This window comes from Epinephelus lanceolatus, chromosome 3, assembly GCF_041903045.1.
Source record: "Epinephelus lanceolatus isolate andai-2023 chromosome 3, ASM4190304v1, whole genome shotgun sequence".
Taxonomy (NCBI): domain Eukaryota; kingdom Metazoa; phylum Chordata; class Actinopteri; order Perciformes; family Serranidae; genus Epinephelus; species Epinephelus lanceolatus.
The window spans coordinates 23,024,054-23,044,412 of record NC_135736.1 but is presented as its reverse complement, the minus strand read 5'-3'; the positions used below and the strand labels follow the sequence as shown (position 1 = coordinate 23,044,412).

The window sequence follows — 20,359 nt, the reverse complement described above, 5'->3', positions numbered from 1 at the left end:
ACACACTCACAGCTCTCTACAGTCGCTCCTTTATAGCTTAATAACCATTTGTTTGCACTTTATTATTGCACTTTATTTTTATTTATTCCTGTATATTTCTCTTGTATATTTTAAATGTTAGTACTACTTATTTTTGTTTTTCGTATTTTATATTTCTATATTCTAATGTTCACATATTGTTTGATTACTTGCTGCTGTAACAGATTGGGATAGATAAAGTACTATCTATCTATCTATCTATCTTACTGAATTGTTTGATTTTATGATCTGTGGATACATTGCTGCTTGTTTTTTTGTTTTTTTTTACCATGTCTTGTAAGGTGTCCTTGAGTGCTCTGAAAGGCACCTATGAATAAAATGCATTACGATTACTAGTAGTAGTAGTAGTAGTAGTATTTCTTTCCCAATCTGGGGTATGAGCTGAGGTCAGGTGCACAAAATAACTCAAAACATAATACTGTAACCACACAGCAGCACCACCCACTATTGTTTCATGGCTTAACCATACAGTTAAATCAACACTTTGCTGATAACAGAAGCTTTACCAAAGGGCGCACTGATGTTTATTACAGGCTGATTGCTCAGGCTTTCATTATATTTTGCAGGTGTACATGAATTTCTTTCCACCCTGTGTTAAATATGGGACTAAAATAAAAAAAGAGGGTTTATTTAGATATCAGCCAGGCAGTGCGTTAGTGTTTGACAAGGTATTTCAGTAATAAAATGCATTAAGTAGCCCACTGTGACTGTCCTAATTACTGTGTGTGTGTGTGTGTGTGTGTGTGTGTGTGTGTGTGTGTGTGTGTGTGTGTGTGTGTGTGCGTGTGTCTGTCTGTCTGTCTTTCTGAATGTTACAGCGCACTCGTGTGGAAGGTCTGTTTTCAGTTTTTGTTCATTTATTGCCCATGGGCTCCTGCTACCTCATAAATCCATTATCCATGTTTTTCAACCATCTTGTTCTTTCCATGTTTATAAACAGAGGGTAGAGATAAAAAAAAAAAAAAAGACAGGAATGAAAAGAAAAGAAAATTCTGAGGTGGGCAAACCAGCTACACTGCAGACACCACATGTTCTTGGTGCTAGGATTGAAGAAGTTTTCACAGATTATCTGATGGAAATAGCTGAAATCTGTGATTTTACACCAGATCTGTGACCTCTCTTTTTTTCCATTTACTTTGATTTGCGTCCAAACTGTGCCACAACATAATGAACTCTTATCTCCTTGGATCTGTTTCAATGGCTGTAACCTGTGTGATTTAGCAGTTTAGTTTTATCATTATGCTTGTTTGACAGAGCCTTACGCACAGATTCAAACTTACTGAGACATGCAAACAAAGAAAGACACTAAACTGTAATACATTTGCAATTCTGAGTAACACCACGTAAGTAACAGCAGATCATAAATCTCGAGATACTAGCACTGATCTCAACCTCGAGTTTCCTGGTGTGACGACATGAACTGCAGCCTATCGGCCGAGGTGCCCAGATCAGGCCCAGATGTGGCATTCAGGGAAGAGAACTTACAGCCATGATGGCAACAATGTTGAGGAGCACTTTACTGTCATCATTTGTTATCCCTCAGTGTCCTGCATTACTGTAGGCTACACTTCTGATGTCAATAACATTGGTATCACGTTTTGTGAGGTGGATTTCCTGCAACTTTCTCTTGTGCACTTAAATCAAAATTGAGGAAACTTGTTCCTGCATTAGAACGGCACCAATAATCTTGTGTCATATTTTTGTCTTACTCATTATACTTCACTTTATTCTTTTTTAGTTGACTCTTTCCTTCTCAACCGTGTTTTAAATATTGTAATGCTTATTTGCCTCTTGTAAAGAGACAAGAGTACAGTATAAAGAGGTACTAAATTATGTTTCCCAGGTCCCTGTGTAAAACAAGTTAGTTTACACAAGTTTAAAAGATGCAATACAAATGCTATATTAGATCCTATACGAGAAACATTTATTAAATATAAACGTTTAGCCAAGAGAAGACATTTATGTGATTTTTTGAATGATTATATCATGAAGACGGTCCTGCTGTAACTTTTTTTTTTTTTTTAATCAACACAAGGAGGTTATAGAGTGTTAACTGAAAGTGATCATAGGAAATAACACAAAATGCAAACATCAACTTAATCAAATTACAGTGTAAACACAAAGAGTCATGTAAAGGCAGTATTACAAACATATATATAAAGTAACAAACCATATTCATCCATATTGTGAGCAGAAGAGGGTGAAGTTAAATAATATAAACACATTTTATATTAAATCAGGGAATTTTAAGTATTTGATAAACAAGTCTGATATTTTTATGGCTTTGTTGTTTGATGATGTTGTTATTGTATTAAAGTATTGTTTGAGTTCATTTTCAAAGTATTTTCCATTTGGTTTTTTCTTTGCCCATTTTGTTTTGTGAATGTGAAATTTGCCCAGCATGATGATAGTCCGTAACAAGAGGGATAGGTCGTGAGGTATGGAGGGGTTTTCAAAGTGAAAGAGGATGTGGCTTTCCTGGAGGCCGATCCTGTGTCCGTTTTTGTTATGGATTAGGTTTTGTATATGAGTCCAGAGGTTTTTACTGTATGAGCACTGATAAAAGAGGTGGATAATGGTTTCTGGTTCTGTTTGGCAAAAATCACAGTTATAGTCTATGTTTAATTTAAATCTCTCCAGGGGGTTTTGCCGGATATAAATTATGACAGATTTTTGTATGATATTTCTTTGACTTTGTTGTGAATGAGCAGCTTCTCGCCAACCAGCCACGCCGGTCCTGCTGTAACTGTTGAGTTACGCCGCTTACGAAGAGGCCCTGAACGCAGCATCAGTCCCGTTCCTGCGGGGACTCCGGTCCGGTTCTTGCACCGCCTCGGACTCCATGTTGTTCCGACAGCCACGGAGCGAACAAGTGCCCTGGCCGAAAACTCTCACGTTGCAACTTAGTGTGTGCGAGAAGTAAAGTGTGTGTGTGTGCGTGTGAGTGTGTTGACCCTCCGATAGAAGATGGCAGACTACCGGGACGACACCGGAGCGCGAGCCCTGCTTGCTCTACAGTCGGCACCATGCAGTCCCGTGCGCGTCGCGGTGACCTCGCACGCCTATCACCAGCCCTCGCTCGCCCTCTTGGGTCCTCCGGTGATGGATGCCCGCTCCGACGCCGGGATGTTTCCCGTGCGCCTCGCTTGTCCTCCTCCGCAGGCCCTGGCCAGACTCGAGGGCCGGGACTTTGAGTTTGTGATGCGCCAGAGAACGGTCACCATAGGCCGGAACTCGTCTCACGGCTCCGTGGACATCAACATGGGTCACTCGAGCTTCATTTCACGGCGACACCTGCAGATCACCTACGACGAGGCGAACGGGTTCTCCCTCCGGTGTTTGGGCAAGAATGGCGTGTTCGTTGACGGAGTGTTTCAGCGGAGGGGGGCGCCGCCGCTGCCGCTACCAAGAGAGTGAGTGCAGTCAGTTAGCATAGCAGCTACCGACAGGCTAATTATGGTAACACGGTGCTAGTCAAACTTTACAACGTATGCGTTAAGCTAACTAACGGTCAAACTGACGTGAAGGCGGTGTCATGATATGTTTTGTATCCCCTTAGAATCCTATTTCCACCATTACAGGACACCAAACGATTGAGTCAAACTTTAAAACAACATCTAGAAAATTAACACATAACTTATAACTGTTGATAGTTTGGTGGCTGTTCTAGTTTTCCAAATTCATAATGCAAGTTACTGTCAGACGGGAGAACCAGATTGTGACGGGGTTACAAAGTTTGTCATAACACCCCTAATCAGAGTGGTTTGATTTGGAGTGATCTGGTGTCGCTTCATATGAGTGCACTGCAACCTCGGTTTGGAGAGTGAAGCTGTAACATAACAAGCCAGTATGTTTTCACCCGAGTTGTGGAACTGTCATTGTCCCTTCTAGTTTACCTCAACACCACTTTATAGTCCAGTGAATTAAAACAGCTAACGTTAGTTTTAGCCGTTAGCTAACTTGGCTTCATTTGGCCTACCGAGAAGCTATGGCGCAAACTAGTTAGCACATGTCAAAAAACATGGTTCCTGTGCTATTTCGCACATCGTCGTGTTGTAGTGGACCTTGCTTGAATGTTTTTTACACTAATGTTTCCTGACTGCTGGTTAAAGTCGTGTCTCGGCAGTTTCAGGGCGATTATTTTGGCGATAATGTAAGCTAGTCGTGAAGCTGCCAGCCAACGTGTCGCCGTCACGTTAACATTAATGTAAACAAACGCACCCGACAGCTCAGTTCATGAGACTTGTGAGGAGAGGTGTTTGTTTTGTACTGTAACTTGAATTGCGTTGTTTTTTGTTTTTTTTTGTATCAAGAGGAACCATCTGGTGTTTGAATATGGGTTTTCTTTTAACTGTTACTGCACCACTGTCAAAGCAAAATATTCTTGTATCCACTGGGTCGTTGAATACAGTGGCAATCCGAAAAATTGGAGCTTTTGGTTTTGTGTATGTGTGTGTCAATCACAGGGTGGATCGGGAGGAGGTGGTTGAGGGGGTGGGGGTGGGGAGTGGGGGTGGGGTGCCCCAATCCTCCCTGATTGGCTGTCAAGACTGTTTGGGGGTGTGTCTGGCATTGAACAGGAAGTGCAGGCTAAAATGACATCCTCATTGCAGGAGCACATGGAGTAAACACAGGACTCGCAAACCAAGGCCATATCCAACACAGCCATGTTGACATGTGTTACTCTGGCTCTGGGGCCTGTCTCAGGATTACAAAGCGAGCTGGAAAACTGTGCTGAGCTAAGTCTGGGACCTCTGCAAATGTAGAAGAAGACAATTAATTAGTCAGTGCTTAGCAGAGAGATGCTTTAAAAGCTCTGCAGATTGATGACAGTATAAATACAGCACAACCACCACCTAAAGTCAAACTTCAGTAGAGGCACCTTTGGCTAAAATTACAGCGTTGAATCTGTGGCTTATAATCTTCTTATTCATCTGGAGACTGCCAGTTATTCTTAGCTCTCTATGCAGAACCTCTCAAGCTCTGTCAAGTTTACTGGAACCCTGAGTGAGCTGTGATGTGTCATCTCCTGCCTCATTTCACATCAGGCTGAGGTCTGTCGTTTTTAAAGTAGCTCTGTGTGATATTCGAAACATGAATCTAGCAACAATCAACTATGTCCTATGTTAAGATACAGTGAAGTAATGTCGTCCTGAGCCAAGAGTAAAGTCACACTGCCTATGTGTATGTTGTAAACTCGCCGCTGTTCTTTGCTGTGGTAGACGGTCCAGCTGGTGTGCATGTGAGTCCAGTGTGTGTATCCCAGTGGCTAGCTCATTGTGACTGCTTTGCACTACGCTTATATGGTGGTTAAACCTGATATTGGAATGTTGTCATCAAGGGAAGTGTAGTGCCCACCCTCTGGTTCCCTCCTGGTTAACACCGTTAGCTCTGTCAGCACTGTTGCACCCCTTAGAACTGATTGGCTGTTAGGGCTGTTAGCTGATAGCCACTGGCTCAACCACCTTCATGTTGAGAGCCGTGTGCACATAACCGTTCAATCATAGATGCACTCTGAAAATCATATAGAGCTTCTTTAAGTTATTCATCGGCTTGTCGTAATATTTGGGGTCATTGTCTTGTCAAAGCACTTCTCTGGGCTCATAGTTCTCCTGCAAGCTGCAAATTTTCTTCATGACTCCGTTTTTGTATTTTTTTGCATTTTATTAACCCTCCCACCTTCTCAAGCCTCCATTGTCCTGCAGCAGTGAAGCATACATACAGTATAATGTTTGTGATGTGTCTAAGGGGGAGTACTCAGTATGATGGCAAAGAAGCTTATCTATGGTCCCATTAAACTACTGAATCTTCTTCCACTTTGTCTCAGAGTCTCTCACATGCTCTTTAGCACTAACACTATTCAAAATGTCATGTGAGTTCTTTGAACAGTGGCTTTTTCTTTGCTACTCTGTTGTACAGCTGGGCCTGCACAGTCTCTGCCATCTCAGCTGTGGAACCCTGAAGCTCCTTTGGAGTTACCATAGCTCTCTGTCTTCTTTCACTACTGCGCCTCTCGTATGGACAGTCAGTTGTTGAGGATGGCCTGCTGTAGGCCCAGACAGCTGCGAGCAGACTGTGCATGGGTCCACTATTAGATTGATAGCTGCAATTTTTCAGAAGACAAATTATAGAGAAACGATAGGACACAGGCTGGTTTAACTGTCTGAAACTGCTTACAACACGTTTGCAGTCCTGTGTGGATACTTTTTTTGTTAACTGTTCATCTCCATGGGAGCCTGAGCTCAGCACCCCTAGAATTAGCAATGATTTGGTTTCTTGCTCAAAGATACAATCATCATATTTGGGCAGATATGATGGTTGCAGTCACAAAGACTTAACTGCACTGAATATACAGCTTTGCTGCCTGAACCTGCTAGGAAATATCAAAACTATTTACATTAGTCATTATGGTTCCATTGTAAAACATTTACTGAATCCCTCACACACATAATTATCTTCGGGAGCTTTGTTTAGTCTTGAACTAACTTGGGCCTGGACTGATCCCCGCTTTTCCTGAGGCAGTTGTCCAGACCTGCTAAAAGAAGAGGAAATTCAGGCTAGCGGGTGTTGTGTCAGGCCAGCCTAGTTTCTTATCCACGGAAGGTGTTGACTGAAGATAATGTTTGTATTAGAAACAAACCCCTATAGTTAAAGGGAGAGTGTCTTTGCTTAATGATATGATTTATTATTTCTAAATAAACGACAAGCCTTTTGTCACTTGTAGCAGACTTGTTACACACCACTATTTGTAACTTGAAAAAAGGGCTGGGAGCGATATGGTGAAAATCAGGTATCACAATATTTGTGACCAAATGCATTAATATTGATATTGTAGGGTTGACTATCGGTGCTTTCACAAAATATTTACATAAAGCGATTTAAGATACTGTAAAAGAACTCAGAAAAATTAAAATCTTAACATACATTTCTGTGTCACCTGGGCAACCTCCATTTTCTGAGGAAGGTCATGTGATATTACTAAAAGCTCCAGAACAGTCACTGTAGAGTAATGTTATAATGCTTAGATGTTCAGTATTGTAGAGGTGAGAATGAACTAATTAAGTGTTGTCTCTGTTTCTCGTTTCTCCTGTCTTGTGGCCTCCACCATCTCTCCTTTCTGCCGTCCTGCCATCTAGGTGTGTGTTTCGTTTTCCCAGTACGGTGATCAAGATCCAGTTCATGTCACTCCTGGAGCCTGAGGAGCACAGAGAGAGGGAGCAGCCCTCTCTTCCCCCTCGCCCGCTTCTTCCCCATATTTCCCCTCTCAAAATCAGCATTCCCACAATGCAGCAGCATGAAGAGCACATCAGGGCATTTGGCTCTCCGCTGCCCTCGCCCACTGGCACAATCAGGTAAGGAGCGACCCACAAACACACACACACACAATGATATGAACCCCAGCAGGCAGGGTCTGAAATGAACTTTTTTAACTGCCTGCCACTGTGGTAGGCAAGTATTTATTCATTTTTTGTCTTCCAGTTCAAAAACATTATCTGCCAAATTTGAAATCTATACACTATAATTAGGAGTAACATTTAGGTCATTAAGACATCATGTAATGTTAAAAAAAAAAAAAAGCACTATCAATACATTTCAGTTCATACAGAGGATATTTAGCAACAAAAAAACAGAAAAATATTTACCATGGCAACGTTTTTATGCTTCCGCGCTGGCAACAGCCGTGGCCAGAGGCATTATGTTTTTGGGCTGAAGGGAGTTTCCATAAATTTTGCACAAATGTCTGCTTGGACTCAACGATGAACTGATGGAGATGATTGATGGTCAAAGTTCAAGGTCACTGTGACCTTGTCTGTCTCATTTGTGAACGCAATATCTCAAGAACGCCTTAAGGGAGTTTCTTAAATTTTGGCACAAATGTTCACTTGGACTTGAGGATGAGCTGATTAGATTTTGCTGGACAAGGATCAAAGGTCAAGGTTGTTGTGACCTTGCATCCATCTTATTCTTGTGAATGCAATTTATCAAGGACAGCTTGAGGGAGTTTCTTCAGATTTGGCACAAACATTCACTTGGACTCAACGATGAAGTGATTAGATTGTGGTGATCATAGGTCAAAGGTTAGTGTAACCTTGCATCCCTCATCTCAAAAGAACCCTAAAGGGAATTTCTTCAAATTTGACACAAACGTCCACTTGGACTAAAGAATAAACTGCTTAGAATTTTGTTGAATGTCAAAGGTTAAGGTCACTGTGACCTCACAAAACATGTTTTTGGCCATAACTCAAGAATTCATATGCCAATAATGACAAAACTTGACACAAATGTCTAATAGGATATAATAATGAAGTGATGAGATTTATTATCCAAAACGTCAAAGGTCAACCTAGACATTACTCAACGTCGGGAAATGTATGTGATGCATTAATGTCGCAGACATGGGTGTAACCTTGAATTAACTGTCCGAGGGTCATTGATTCAAGTTTTTTTTTTTTTTTTTGGATTGATGGTTATTGGTTAGTATTTGGTGAACTTTGACTGTCGAAATAATAAGGTGCTCTGACCAATAGCATTGCTTCCATATAGCAGTTGTGAGCCACTCTCAAATGTCTCTATCCAGTCGTACGTGAGTCTGAGTGGGTGGAAGTTCGCTGCAGAGATCAGCCTCTCATTGGACGGAACGAGCCACCTGCTGAAGTCCCACCCTACCACCTCCAGTTGTGTAGCAGTTTTCAACCGTTTTCAACACGTCCTTTACTACCTTTTGTGGTGTTTGATCTTGCGGGAATGTAGCCATTTTTCTGCCATGGTTCGCGTCCTGTAGGTGATATTTTTGTGGGTGTGTTACACCAAAACCTGTTTCCCCCCGGCAATATTTTTGCAAGCGCACTGTTGCTGTGGCACCGCCCAGAATGATTGTGATTGGTTGAAAGAAGTACAAGCAGCCGGGGTGTTTTTTCTCCAATCTCAAAGTGAGAGTCGGCCCAGCCAGACAGTTCTTTTCTTGAGAAAGGTCTGGTGAGCGAGACTAGTCGTACGCTAATGCTAATAAACGTCTCTTTCTGTTGTACAATTTGATCTCCACTGTTTTTTAATTGTGAAGTATTTTGAAGCTACAGTATTTCTAATAAATAGCTTTTCAGTTCAGTGCTAATCTGGCTGAGCTTTAATGTATGTATTGATATAGTCTCCAGTTGTGAGTTTAAATAAAGGATATCATTACAGTAAGTGAATTTGATTAGTCTACTGACAAAAAGTCATTGCCAGCTGTTTTAATAATTGATCAACTGTAACTTAATAAGCAAAACACATTACTCCCTGATTCCAGCTTCGTCAGTTTGAGGATTTACTGATTTTCCTTTCCTTGCGTGATAGTAAATTGACAGTTGTGATCTGATGACATCACCTTAGGAGGTAGAAAATGATAATCTGCACTTTTTACACATTAAAAAAAAAAAAAAAAAACATTTGGCAGATTAAGCTGTCATGAAGACAAACATTTGTTGCAGCATATTAATTCAGTCATGCTGTTTATAATTTGCACTACAAATTGAATATCAGTAAATTCCATTTTACACTTTAATGCAAGTACTTGTCTCTCGGATTTTTTGGTAGCTACGAGAGCCTTGTTTTGGGTTGATTGGAAATTCTATTCTCACTACAGCACCTTACAACACCACTACAAAATTCTTTTTTAGGGGTTGGACTGAGTCTCTTTTTATTTCTGTTCAGCAGCCACGTGAGAAATGTGTGTTGAATGGGGCAATCGTACAGACTTTGATATCACAGTTATCAACTGTTAAATGTGTGCGTCGAGAAGTGGAGCCCTGTTAAGGTGGCCCAGTTTAAAAAGAAGGTTTAGAGAACAGGCCACAACAGGAGCAGTGATGGAGGGACATTCATCTGGACCAAAACCCAATTTACAAAAAAGCACTGCATGACTCAGTTGTGTCTTTGCATGTCGTGTGATTGATTACACACTAGGTGTTTTAGGTCTGTTATGAGTTGATTTACCTTCTCAGCAGGTTTTGGGTCTGTACATGTTTCCTCATGTGTATGCTGCTGCAAATATGTGAGGCTTTATTTCCTTTGGTTTACTCATGTTTAATTGTGAGCCAAAGGCCTGCAGTCTTTTTGTCCAATCACACGCTATATCAGCTCATTTCCACTGATAATCTCCTCTCTGGTTGAAGGTGTTCTCATCAGCTGCTGCAGTGTTTCTGTTGAGATGGGAATCTGCACTCCAGTGAGCTGTGATAGCACATGTTTGAAAATCACTGCTCTATAAATGCATACAGCATGTGCGCCTGGCAAGCGTGGCGGTGCACAGCGTGCCCTCTGGTGGCCTGTGTTGGTTTCTACATCACACATCCCCACCAATGTCAGCCTGTGTGTGCCTGCCTTATATGGAATGGCTGCAGCTTCGAGGCGCATGATTGGCTATCGGGCAGATTGTTTTGCCTGTGGGCCGTTTTTCCGTCCATTCGTGGTTTCCTTTTCAGAGCCCCCCCCCCCCCCCCCCCCCCACTCAGCCTTTAGCTCCTGTTCTCTTGCACGTGGACACGCACACGCACAACACACACACAGAGTAAGACGCTTGCTCATACATCTCTGCACCACTTTCACTGTGGCCTTTTTCGGGCAGATTGTTGTGCCACCTTCTTTAACAGTATCCACATGCAGTACGTACAACAGAGGAGTACTGGTCGAAAGCATGTGCTCCCACTTAAACGCCAGCAGTGTCTCTGCACAGGGTGGTAAGAGTCACTTTTCCTGTTTGGCAACATAAATGAGCTGTATACAATAACATTCTTCTGCCCCTGCCAATATTCACACTTGTACTGCCGGCCCGTGTACACATGCAGACGGGGTGAAATGGTTGTTGTAACAGCCTCAGAAGAAATCAAAGAAGAACTCTTTCTCCCTCATTACAACACATATAAGTTTTAATGAAGTTAAAGGATGTAGATTTCTAGATATAATCATGCTTTAATACTTAAGATGTCCCGGAGCAACATTAGAAGTTTCTGGTAGTCTTCATTCATTTTTCAATGCTGAGCTTACAAAGCCACTTTCACAACAGAGCCTGCAGGCTGCAGCCTAGTTTCCCCAGCCAAAAAATACAAACATATTCTCTCTCTCCCTCTGTGTATATGTGTGTGTGTGTGTGTGTGTGTGTGTTACTATCTCTGTATCCGTGGCTCTCTGTTGCCAAAGGCAAATCAAAGCACACTGACTCTCCCAGAAACCAGTGTTTACTGTACTAACAGAAGCAGGTGTGTGTTGTGTAAGTGACTGGGTTTTCCTTGTGTTTTGTCTCTCAACAGCACCAGATAAAACCTGGTTAATAATTAACATACTTTTGAGTATTTTTGCTCATTGTTGTGTGTTTTATGATCACTTCATGTGCTTAGAACGCCCTGCCTCTGAGCTGCAATCATTTTTCCAAATGTAGTTCTCGTGTGTGTGTCGGAGAAATTGTACTGTTATATTAAATTTGTCACTGATTATGTATAATAGTTTAAAACTGCACCAGATAATTCAAATTAAAAGACAATTAAATCATCAGGAAGATGTAAGGATTTTGCAGATTCATTTGTGTCGATTTCTTGCAGTCCAATCAAGGTTTCCTAAAAATTATGAATAAGCATTTTTTGTAGTGTCTTGTATTTTTGTCAGTATTTTCTTAGCGCTTAGTGAAATGTTGAAATTGAGATGTGGATGTGATAGAAATGACCACAGCTTTACTTCCTCCTTGTATTTGTGTGCCATTGTTTGGCCTCCATGTTGTGGTGTGTTCTGGTCACCAGTCAGTATTTATTTTTGTATGTTTACAATTATTGGTGATTTTATCCCTTTTTTTTTGGCTTTGTTATGGGGCGACAAAGGGATGTTAGATGTTGACATTTATAATATACCTCTGCTGGAGTAAAGCAGAGTTGAATTTTGTCTTGATAGGTTAATTTTTTATTAAGTTGACCTCTCCTAGTGCATGTTTATGTACATACATTTGTCCCAAGATGTACCCCTAGTGAGACTCTGCAGAGATGTTGTCCAGGGAGAAGCTACTAAATGACTGCATAATGCTGTTTAGTTAACATAACAGCTACAGTGATTGCTTATTCATTAAAAAGGGGATTAAATCAATCTTTTTCCTGTTTTTTTGTTACCTGGTACCTATGTTGCTTTCAGAAGTGGCCTTAAGCAATCACTTTAAGCAATTAACACAGACACTTTCCTCTCTTCTCCAGTGTTCCTAACTCCTGTCCGGCTAGTCCACGAGGGGCAGGGTCATCAGGGTATCGCTATGGACGCAACGTGACCTCTGATCTCCAGTTAGCAGCTGAATATGCAGCCAAGGCTGTTTCTGAGCAGAGACGAAGCATTGCTGAGCAGAGAGGTGGAGGAAGTGAGCAGCGGGGGGAGTCAGCTGGTGGAGACAGCCCCAAGGTGAAAACACAGTTACATCAAAATTACTTAACTGCCTTAAATCATTTTTAACTTTCAAAGCTTGTACAGTATGTGCTTCAGGACGTGTGGATGTTGATTCTTTTGTTTCGTTTGTCCAGGATGAGTCCAAGCCACCTTATTCCTATGCACAGCTGATCGTCCAGGCCATCTCTTCTGCCCCGGACAAACAGCTGACTCTCAGTGGCATCTACGCCCACATCACCAAACACTACCCCTACTATCGCACTGCAGACAAGGGCTGGCAGGTAGGGTCTATTTGTCTTGAACTGACTGTTAATGGCTTTCCATGGTTTGCAGCGACAGTCTAAACTTTGGCCACACAGTTTGGGGAGGTTAGCTCAGTAACAAAAGATTATGGTTATATGATTTAGAGCTTTGATTTTCTGCCAGAACCCGATTGGGTCTGATCCAACCCACCAGGTTCAGGCTGGGCCACGACTTCTTAACATTTCCTCAGGCTTGAATTGAATCGGGTTCCCGCAAATTTCCTGGTGTCAAAACGTTCTATTCCCATATGAGTTAAAGGTCAAGGTTGTAGTCTGTAGTGGCATCTAGCAGTGATGTTGTAGAATTAAAACTTCTCCCATGTGCCAAACATGTTGGAGGACTACGGTGGCCGATGCAACAATGTGAATGGCCCTTTCTGGAGCCGGTGTTTGATTTGTCCGCTCTGGGCTACTGTAGAAACAACAGGATGAACTCTGTGGAGTAGGATCAGCTCTGTATGTAGATATAAACAACTCATTCTAAGGTAATGAAAAGACATTGATTCTTATTTTGGGATGATTATAAACTAATGAAAACCAAATATTATACATAGTATCTGCCAGTAGATGCCCCTACATCCTACACACTGGACCTTTAATTAACTGTGAAGATTGACTTTCACTGTCCGGGGCGCTCTGTTGCCCTGTCTCCAGAGTGCGCTCTGCCACTTTGAGAGTGTGGTGCTCTGAACTGAATTGTATACACCAACAGCAACCCAAATTTATCAATGGTCCAGTTCGTGCCATTGTACAATCTGGTGGTCTGAGTGGCTATTTACAAATTTTCACCGTGTCACAAATGTCTGTAACCATACTGAAAACACTTTAGTTGACTGTAGCTTGTAATAAATTTTAATATTAAAAATTAATCAATGTTTACAGTGGAAATTCAGGTTTTTAGTCAGGCTCTGGCTCAAAACTGCTACCATGTTTGGGGCTCAGGTCAGGCTGAGACAGAAACTATGTTGGGCCTGATCATAACTCATAACATAACAGCTGTATAGCTACAGCTATTGTAACAAATTTCAGAATAAAAGAAATTGTGTCCTGAAATATTTGTCCAGCTTAGGGTCATTGGCTCTATCATTTGAGTTCTGTTTGTCCAGTGACAAAATGATTTATTTTGCCCCCCTCCAGAACTCAATCAGACACAACCTGTCTCTCAACCGTTACTTTCTGAAAGTGGCCCGCTCTCAGGATGAGCCAGGGAAAGGGAGTTTTTGGCGCGTGGACTCTGCTTCTGAGAGCAAACTGGTGGAGCAAGCCTTCAGGAAAAGACGGCAAAGAGGGGTGGCTTGCTTCAGGACGCCATTCGGACCTCTCTCTTCTAGGTAAGGGGGTCGCCTGTGGCCTTCAGCTGCATTGGTGTATACACACACACACACATATACATGCGACTGTCAGACACATGCTCTGTCGCTTTAGATTTGATTCTGTTAACCCTTTCTCCCTTCTCTCTGCTTCTGCTCCTGGCTATCATTTGATTGGATAGAACAAAGTAAGTCTAATTTCTAGGTTAATATATTCAGCAGAAGGCACTGGCAGTGAAGGAGCTCTGTATGTTACTACAAGTCTCTTAACTAACTTTTTTGGTCTCTTTCTTTTGCTCCTGCCTCTTTTTCCTTATTTTTCAGGAGTGCACCCGCATCCCCGACCCACCAGGGACTTCTTTCTCCTCCATCCAGTGGGCTTCAGACTCCTGAATGTCTGAGCAGGGAGGGCTCTCCTATCTCCCACGACCACCATGAACAGCTGGCTAACAAATTGGCATCTGTACCTGAGTACAGGTACTCTCAGAGTGCCCCAGGTGAGCCTACACACAATACATTAAAAGACACACACAAAGGCTTTCACATAAACTAACATTGTTATTTGCATCTGTCTCTGTGTAGGCTCTCCAGTCAGTGGTCAGCATGTCATCATGGCTGCACCCCCTCACCCCTCAGGCCCGGGGAAAGCCCTTGCTTTAGTTCCAGGTGGTGGCGGCCAAGTCCAGCCCATCCACGTGCTCCAGAACCCCACTCAGTCCCCTGTCACCATGGTGCGGGTGGTTACCAGCGCCCCTCTAACTTCCAGCCATCCAAATGGGTACAGCGCTCCCTCTGTTGGAGGAGCAGAGGGCAACTGTGAGCTCAGAGGTACAGCCATGGAAAGTGCTGTGTTTGTTTGTGCTATGTGATGATGCATTTGTTCCTGATTATTACACGTTGGTCGGCTTATCTCTGTGTTTAGCATTTTTTGTAGTATTGTGAAGATATTTTAAACAGTGTGTGTTTACTTTCAGCTCCCACACATTTTATTTGCATCAAGTTGAACGTTTGGTTACATGAAAGCATTCACATGTTTGTTTTGAACTTTTCAAAGTTTTTAGGATGATGGTATGTTTTTCCTATGTGAAATGCATGATTGAACTCTGGCAGGCTGACTGACTGAATGTTTGCCAGTTTAGTAATTGTTAAACTTTGTATTATAGCTATCAATAATAGATCAGAGCCGGGGCCAAAGTCCAAGTCCGGATTGAACCGTAGATTGTCACTTATTATCAGTGGCAGGTAGAGAAAACAAAAACAGTACTCAATTAAAAGTATTGTTACTCTGTAACTATATTGGCAAGTAGAAGTAAAAGTACTCATAAAAATAACTACTTGAGTAAGAGTTAAAAGTATCTTGTAAAAAAACTACTCAAGTAGTGGGTCACTTCATTCAATGCAATTTATTTCATCAATGTATGGACTTTTAAACAGGTCTTTAACAGGTAATAACAATTGTGAAGTGCACATTAATGATCAACAAGTGTCATATCCAGAACCAGACAAATGGAAAAATAGGTGCTGTTAAGCACTATTTATTCCTAGAAATGAAACAACAAGAAAAAAAGTTTTTGTCACTAGCAGAGAGGAGTGGAGAGCCGCTTCTGGGATGTGTCGGCACATCTGGTGTAATCACAGGCATTGTCTACAGTGGCCAAGACAAGTTTTGGTAGAGAGGCTTGGATGCATTCTGCACTGTGTGTGTCACATAAACTGCCATTTCATCTGCGGTGATGTGATTGGCTTTGAGGCTATCGCTCTCTGTTGGACAGTTGGTGTCTTGTGTGAGCTTAGCTGAATAAAAAATTTATTTATCATCGCTAAATGTATCAGTAAAAGTAGCTAGAAGTACATAGCCCAATGTCATGGTGTTGAAGCACATATATCTTTGGCAGAGGTACTTGGGTAAGAGTATTCTGCAAAAGAGCTACTCTTAAAAGTGCAATTTATTTAAGCATTTACTGTAATGCTTTGCTACCCACCACTGCTCAATATATGACATAAAGATATATTTTCCTGTGTTTAAATATTACTTGTCAGTGTGATCAGTCAGTCGGTGACTTGAGCGAGTTATCCCTAATGCAGGAGCTTTGGGTCGTTCTCAAAGCTTGTAAAAAAAGGAACCCTGGGGTGTCAGTGGCTTAGTGGTAGAGCAGGCGCCCCATGTACAAGGCTGTTGCCGCAGTGGCCGGGGTTCGACTCCAGCCTGTGGCCCTTTGCTGCATGTCACTCCCTCTCTCTCCCCCCCTTTCACGCTTGTCTGTCCTATCAAATAAAGGCTTAAAAATGCCCCAAAAAATATCTTTAAAAAAAAAAAAAAAAAAAGGAACCCTGTGTGCTCATATTGTAATTCTTGACCTGTCAACATTATGATCAGTGCCACTGTCTGTCCGGCACACCCACTTTTTGTGTCGAGGTTATACTGTATTATGGACTGCGTGGACCTAAAAGTTGGACTACTCCAGATTTAGGCCATTATCACTGATGGGTAATGGGTTACTTTTCGGTATAAAAGTATGAGCATATTGTCTGATGAAACACAACCACAGTGTAGAGCCTTATGTGTAGCAGAATTACAAGTCAGAGACCTCTGTATGCACAGTGATGTTTAGGTACATTACTGTTAGCTATAGGAACTGGCAGGTTTAATGGTCTCTGAGGAGAAAAGACTTATGTTATGTGTTCTAAGTGAGATATAAGATGAAGTCCATTCACCCAAAAGAATTTATCAGAAATGAAAATGATAATAAACTTGAACTGTTTTTTAGGAACGCAACTTCTCTGTCGCAGATGTCGTTTGTCAAGCATGTTAGAAGACAGTTCTTTGTTTACAATGTAATCTTAAATAACATAACTAAAATACCACATTTTCTAAAAATATTCTTTTGGCAAAGTGATCATACATGTGCACGTCCATAAACACTTTGGCGGTTTTGCTTTCACATGTTTGAATTGTGTGTTTGTGTTTCTATCAGAAGCCCAGCTGAACAGAGAGCGAGTGATCCAGACTGTGGACAGCGCAGTGCAGGGCGGCGATGGTCGAAACCTGGCCCTAGGTTTACATCAACTTCCCGTTCGTCCTGTTACCCAGAATGGCAAACACACTACTGCTGCTGTTGCCACAGCAACCAGCCTTGCTAATGCATCTGGTAAGATTTTTCAGCAATCACTGTCTCACACAGTGACCAGTCACACTGATGAATACAGACTGATGTTCTCACTTCAGAAGACGGGGATCAGAAATATACTACTGGCATGCAATCTGCGTACAAGTGTTTATTTACAGACAGGAGATTAAAGGGACAGTTCATCCTAAAATTAAAAATCTATAGTTTTTCTCTTGTAGAGCTTTTTATCAGTCAAGATTGCTTCAGTGTGAGTTACAGAGTGTTGGAGATGTTGGCCATAGAGACGTCTGCCTTCTCTTAAATATAATAGATCCAGATGGCACTCAGCTTGTGGTGCTCAACGTGCTCAAAAAATACATTTGAAAAACTCAACAACCTCTCTTTCCAGAAATCATGTGACCTTGTTGTGAGCAGTTTCATGTCAAAACATTTTTCTTTCTACCAAACTACACCTGCCAACTGGATCACCGTGCAGAAGGAAGCGTGCATCTACTCATGGACGAGAGGCTCATGCTTGTGACAGCGTGAGATGTAAACATTAATGGCGTCTTCCTCGGCTAAGCTGCAACATTTACTCGATCAGTAGTGCTAGGTGAGCTAACAGTAGATGCACACTTGCTTCTGCACTGTGATATGGTTGGCAGGTGTAGCTCAGTAGAGAGAAAACAGATCCTTCACGAAACTGCTCACAACAAGGTCTGTGGATTATCTTGAGTGACAGGGTCATGGTTTCTGGAAAGAGACATTGCTGTTGAGTTTTTCAAATGTATTTTTTTGGTACTTTGAGCCACTTAGGCCAAGAACCATCTAGTTCCATTAAACTTGAGAGAGGGCAGACATCTCTATGGCTGATATCTCCAGCACTCGGCAACTTGTACCAAAACAATCTTGACTGATGGGTCAAGGGTAAGAGGGAAAATATGTGCTTTTGAGTTTGTGGTGAACTCTCCCTTTAAGGCATATAGGTAATTACTCCACCTGACTTTCCTTTTTTCTTCATTTCCCTTCCAGGCCTGAATAGTCCTCTCCAGATCTTGGCTGCTCAGGCCTCCAGCTCCCCTCCAGTGCTGGTAAGCAGACAGCCCAGTGCAGAAAATTTAGCTGAGCAGCCAGGTGAGCCCCAGGCCAAGCGGCCAAAGATGGAGGACGAGGCTGGGACTGAATCTCCTCAGCATCAAGTCACACCCGCTCAGCAGCCCGTTATCGTTGCCATGACATCACAAACCCACGACCCTAGGAAGTAAAACCCAGGGCCTCTTACCAGGTACCCGATGGACAGCCTCCTAATGGTCCCCTAACTGCTTCGCCTTTTATACTCATTTGATATGACTGCAGCCGACACGGCCAAAAAATGTACAGGCAGCCTCTCTCGACAGAAGGGAATTAAATTGTAAGGAACATATATTTTGGTCAAAAAATACATTCAAACTTTCAAATGCATTCTGAATGTAAAAAGCAAGTAAATCTTTCAGGACTTTTTCAGCTTTACAATCTTTTTAATGTAATCCATCATTCACTGACAACACGAGAAAGGATTTTAAGCTTCTGAGAGCATTATGCATATTGAAATCATTTCAGCACTACTTTTACTACGTGAATGTTGGATGATATCTCAGACACAACGTTCCTCGAGTTGATAGATCAGATGCATCAGTTACTGTCAGTCTCAGGCCAAAGAACCCACATCTCCTGCACTTCTGATTAGAGTCACTGCCTGATGTAAAACCAGGGAAAGTGTGTTCAGAGATTTGAAATGGCCGGCATTTACAGAAGAAACTGTGATGATCAGTTGATCATGATGAGTTGATATTGATGTTGTGTAATTTCATACAGTCGAGAAACAGAAAGATAGAGAGGACTTAGCAGCGTGTACCCATGAATGGGGCTTGGGAGACTGTTAAGAATATGATTGTACTCTTTACAAGGCAATCCTCACTGAAAAACTGGTTGTGTCTTTTAAAAAAAGAAAGATGTTAATATTAAGGCAGAGACCAGAATGTGAGGTGTCTTTACTTCTTGCCTTCTCTGTAAAGCACAAAAAGAAAGGGGTATTGTCTTGAAGAGATGGGACGAAATCCAGGAATAACAAACCAGGACTTTGCAGTTGGCTTCACTTCAGCTTAGTTTGGTTTATCAGTGTGAAGCTCCTCAGATTCAAGATGATCTGGGTGATTGGATGGCAGAGAAGGGCAAAAAAAAAAAAAAAGAGGCAACTATTTGGAGTTGATTGAAGTGGAGCTAACCTAATGTAGACAAACTGATTGTTTTAATTTTTTTTCTTGTTTCAGTAGTGGTAAAAGGAGAAATGGAACAGCCTGTGCGTACAGTTTTGTTTGTCTTAGCACAGAAAAGCATTATTGTAATAATCCTTAAAGCCTTAAATATTTCTACTTTTTTTTGTCATTTTATTTTAACCTTTAGACAGCTTTACCTTTTTAGATTAACACAGCGCTTCTTTAACAGTACATGATCGGCAACACTACAATGGTGACAGTTACGTTGCATCAGTAGTTATATCAGTTTTATCAGGGGAAGGGCGGGACCAACACACGACCACAAATTTCAACTGCTCTCGTCTTTTTTTTTCCTTCTTTCTGTATGGTACTTGTGACATATTTTCTACTCTTGCCTTCCCACTCTTTTGCTTTCAGTTTCCCCTAAATGCATTAACCTTTTTCTCACTCTACCTCTCTCCCTGTCCTCAGTGAGCAGTTTCTATCTTTACAGTCTCTACAGAGGCATCAAGCTGTTGGCAATTCCTGTCACAGACAGACTTTGCCTTAATTAGATATCCTTTAGCACTTTCTCCCCCCTCTCTAATCTCTCATTCTCACTCTGCCTTTAGCTTTTCCAAATGTCCTCGCACAGGCCGCATTTTTAGCTGGCAATCAGGCACAAATTGCGCAAGATTTCAGTGATTGTTGTTGCACATTAGACAAAAAAACAAACAAAAAAAAAAGATGTGTAATGATTGTATGCTGCTCTATCTGCTAAATGACAAAGCTATTTAGAAGGTATTTTTTCTGATTTTGGAAAAAAGAAAAAATATTTTGCTATATGTAAAAACAGCTGTCGTCAATACATAAAAACATTCTGGAAATAGAGAAGTATATGTATTTTTAAATGTTCCTGTTTTTGTGATTTGTTAAAATGTGTAGCACAAATTAAAATTCCTCATTGACTTAAA

The 20,359-nt window shown here is 41.7% G+C and overlaps 1 protein-coding gene across 1 annotated transcript; it reads left to right on the top strand.

Annotated features, from left to right (window-relative positions):
- Positions 1-2,866: 2,866 nt before the first annotated feature.
- On the top strand, positions 2,867-20,359 carry foxk1 (forkhead box K1). The gene is made up of 9 exons (XM_033624045.2): positions 2,867-3,452; positions 7,176-7,391; positions 12,249-12,447; positions 12,567-12,713; positions 13,872-14,065; positions 14,369-14,541; positions 14,627-14,872; positions 17,020-17,193; positions 18,184-20,359. Exons 1-9 carry the CDS (start codon positions 3,007-3,009, stop codon positions 18,414-18,416), a joined length of 2,028 nt encoding a protein of 675 aa, XP_033479936.1. The 5' UTR covers positions 2,867-3,006; the 3' UTR covers positions 18,417-20,359.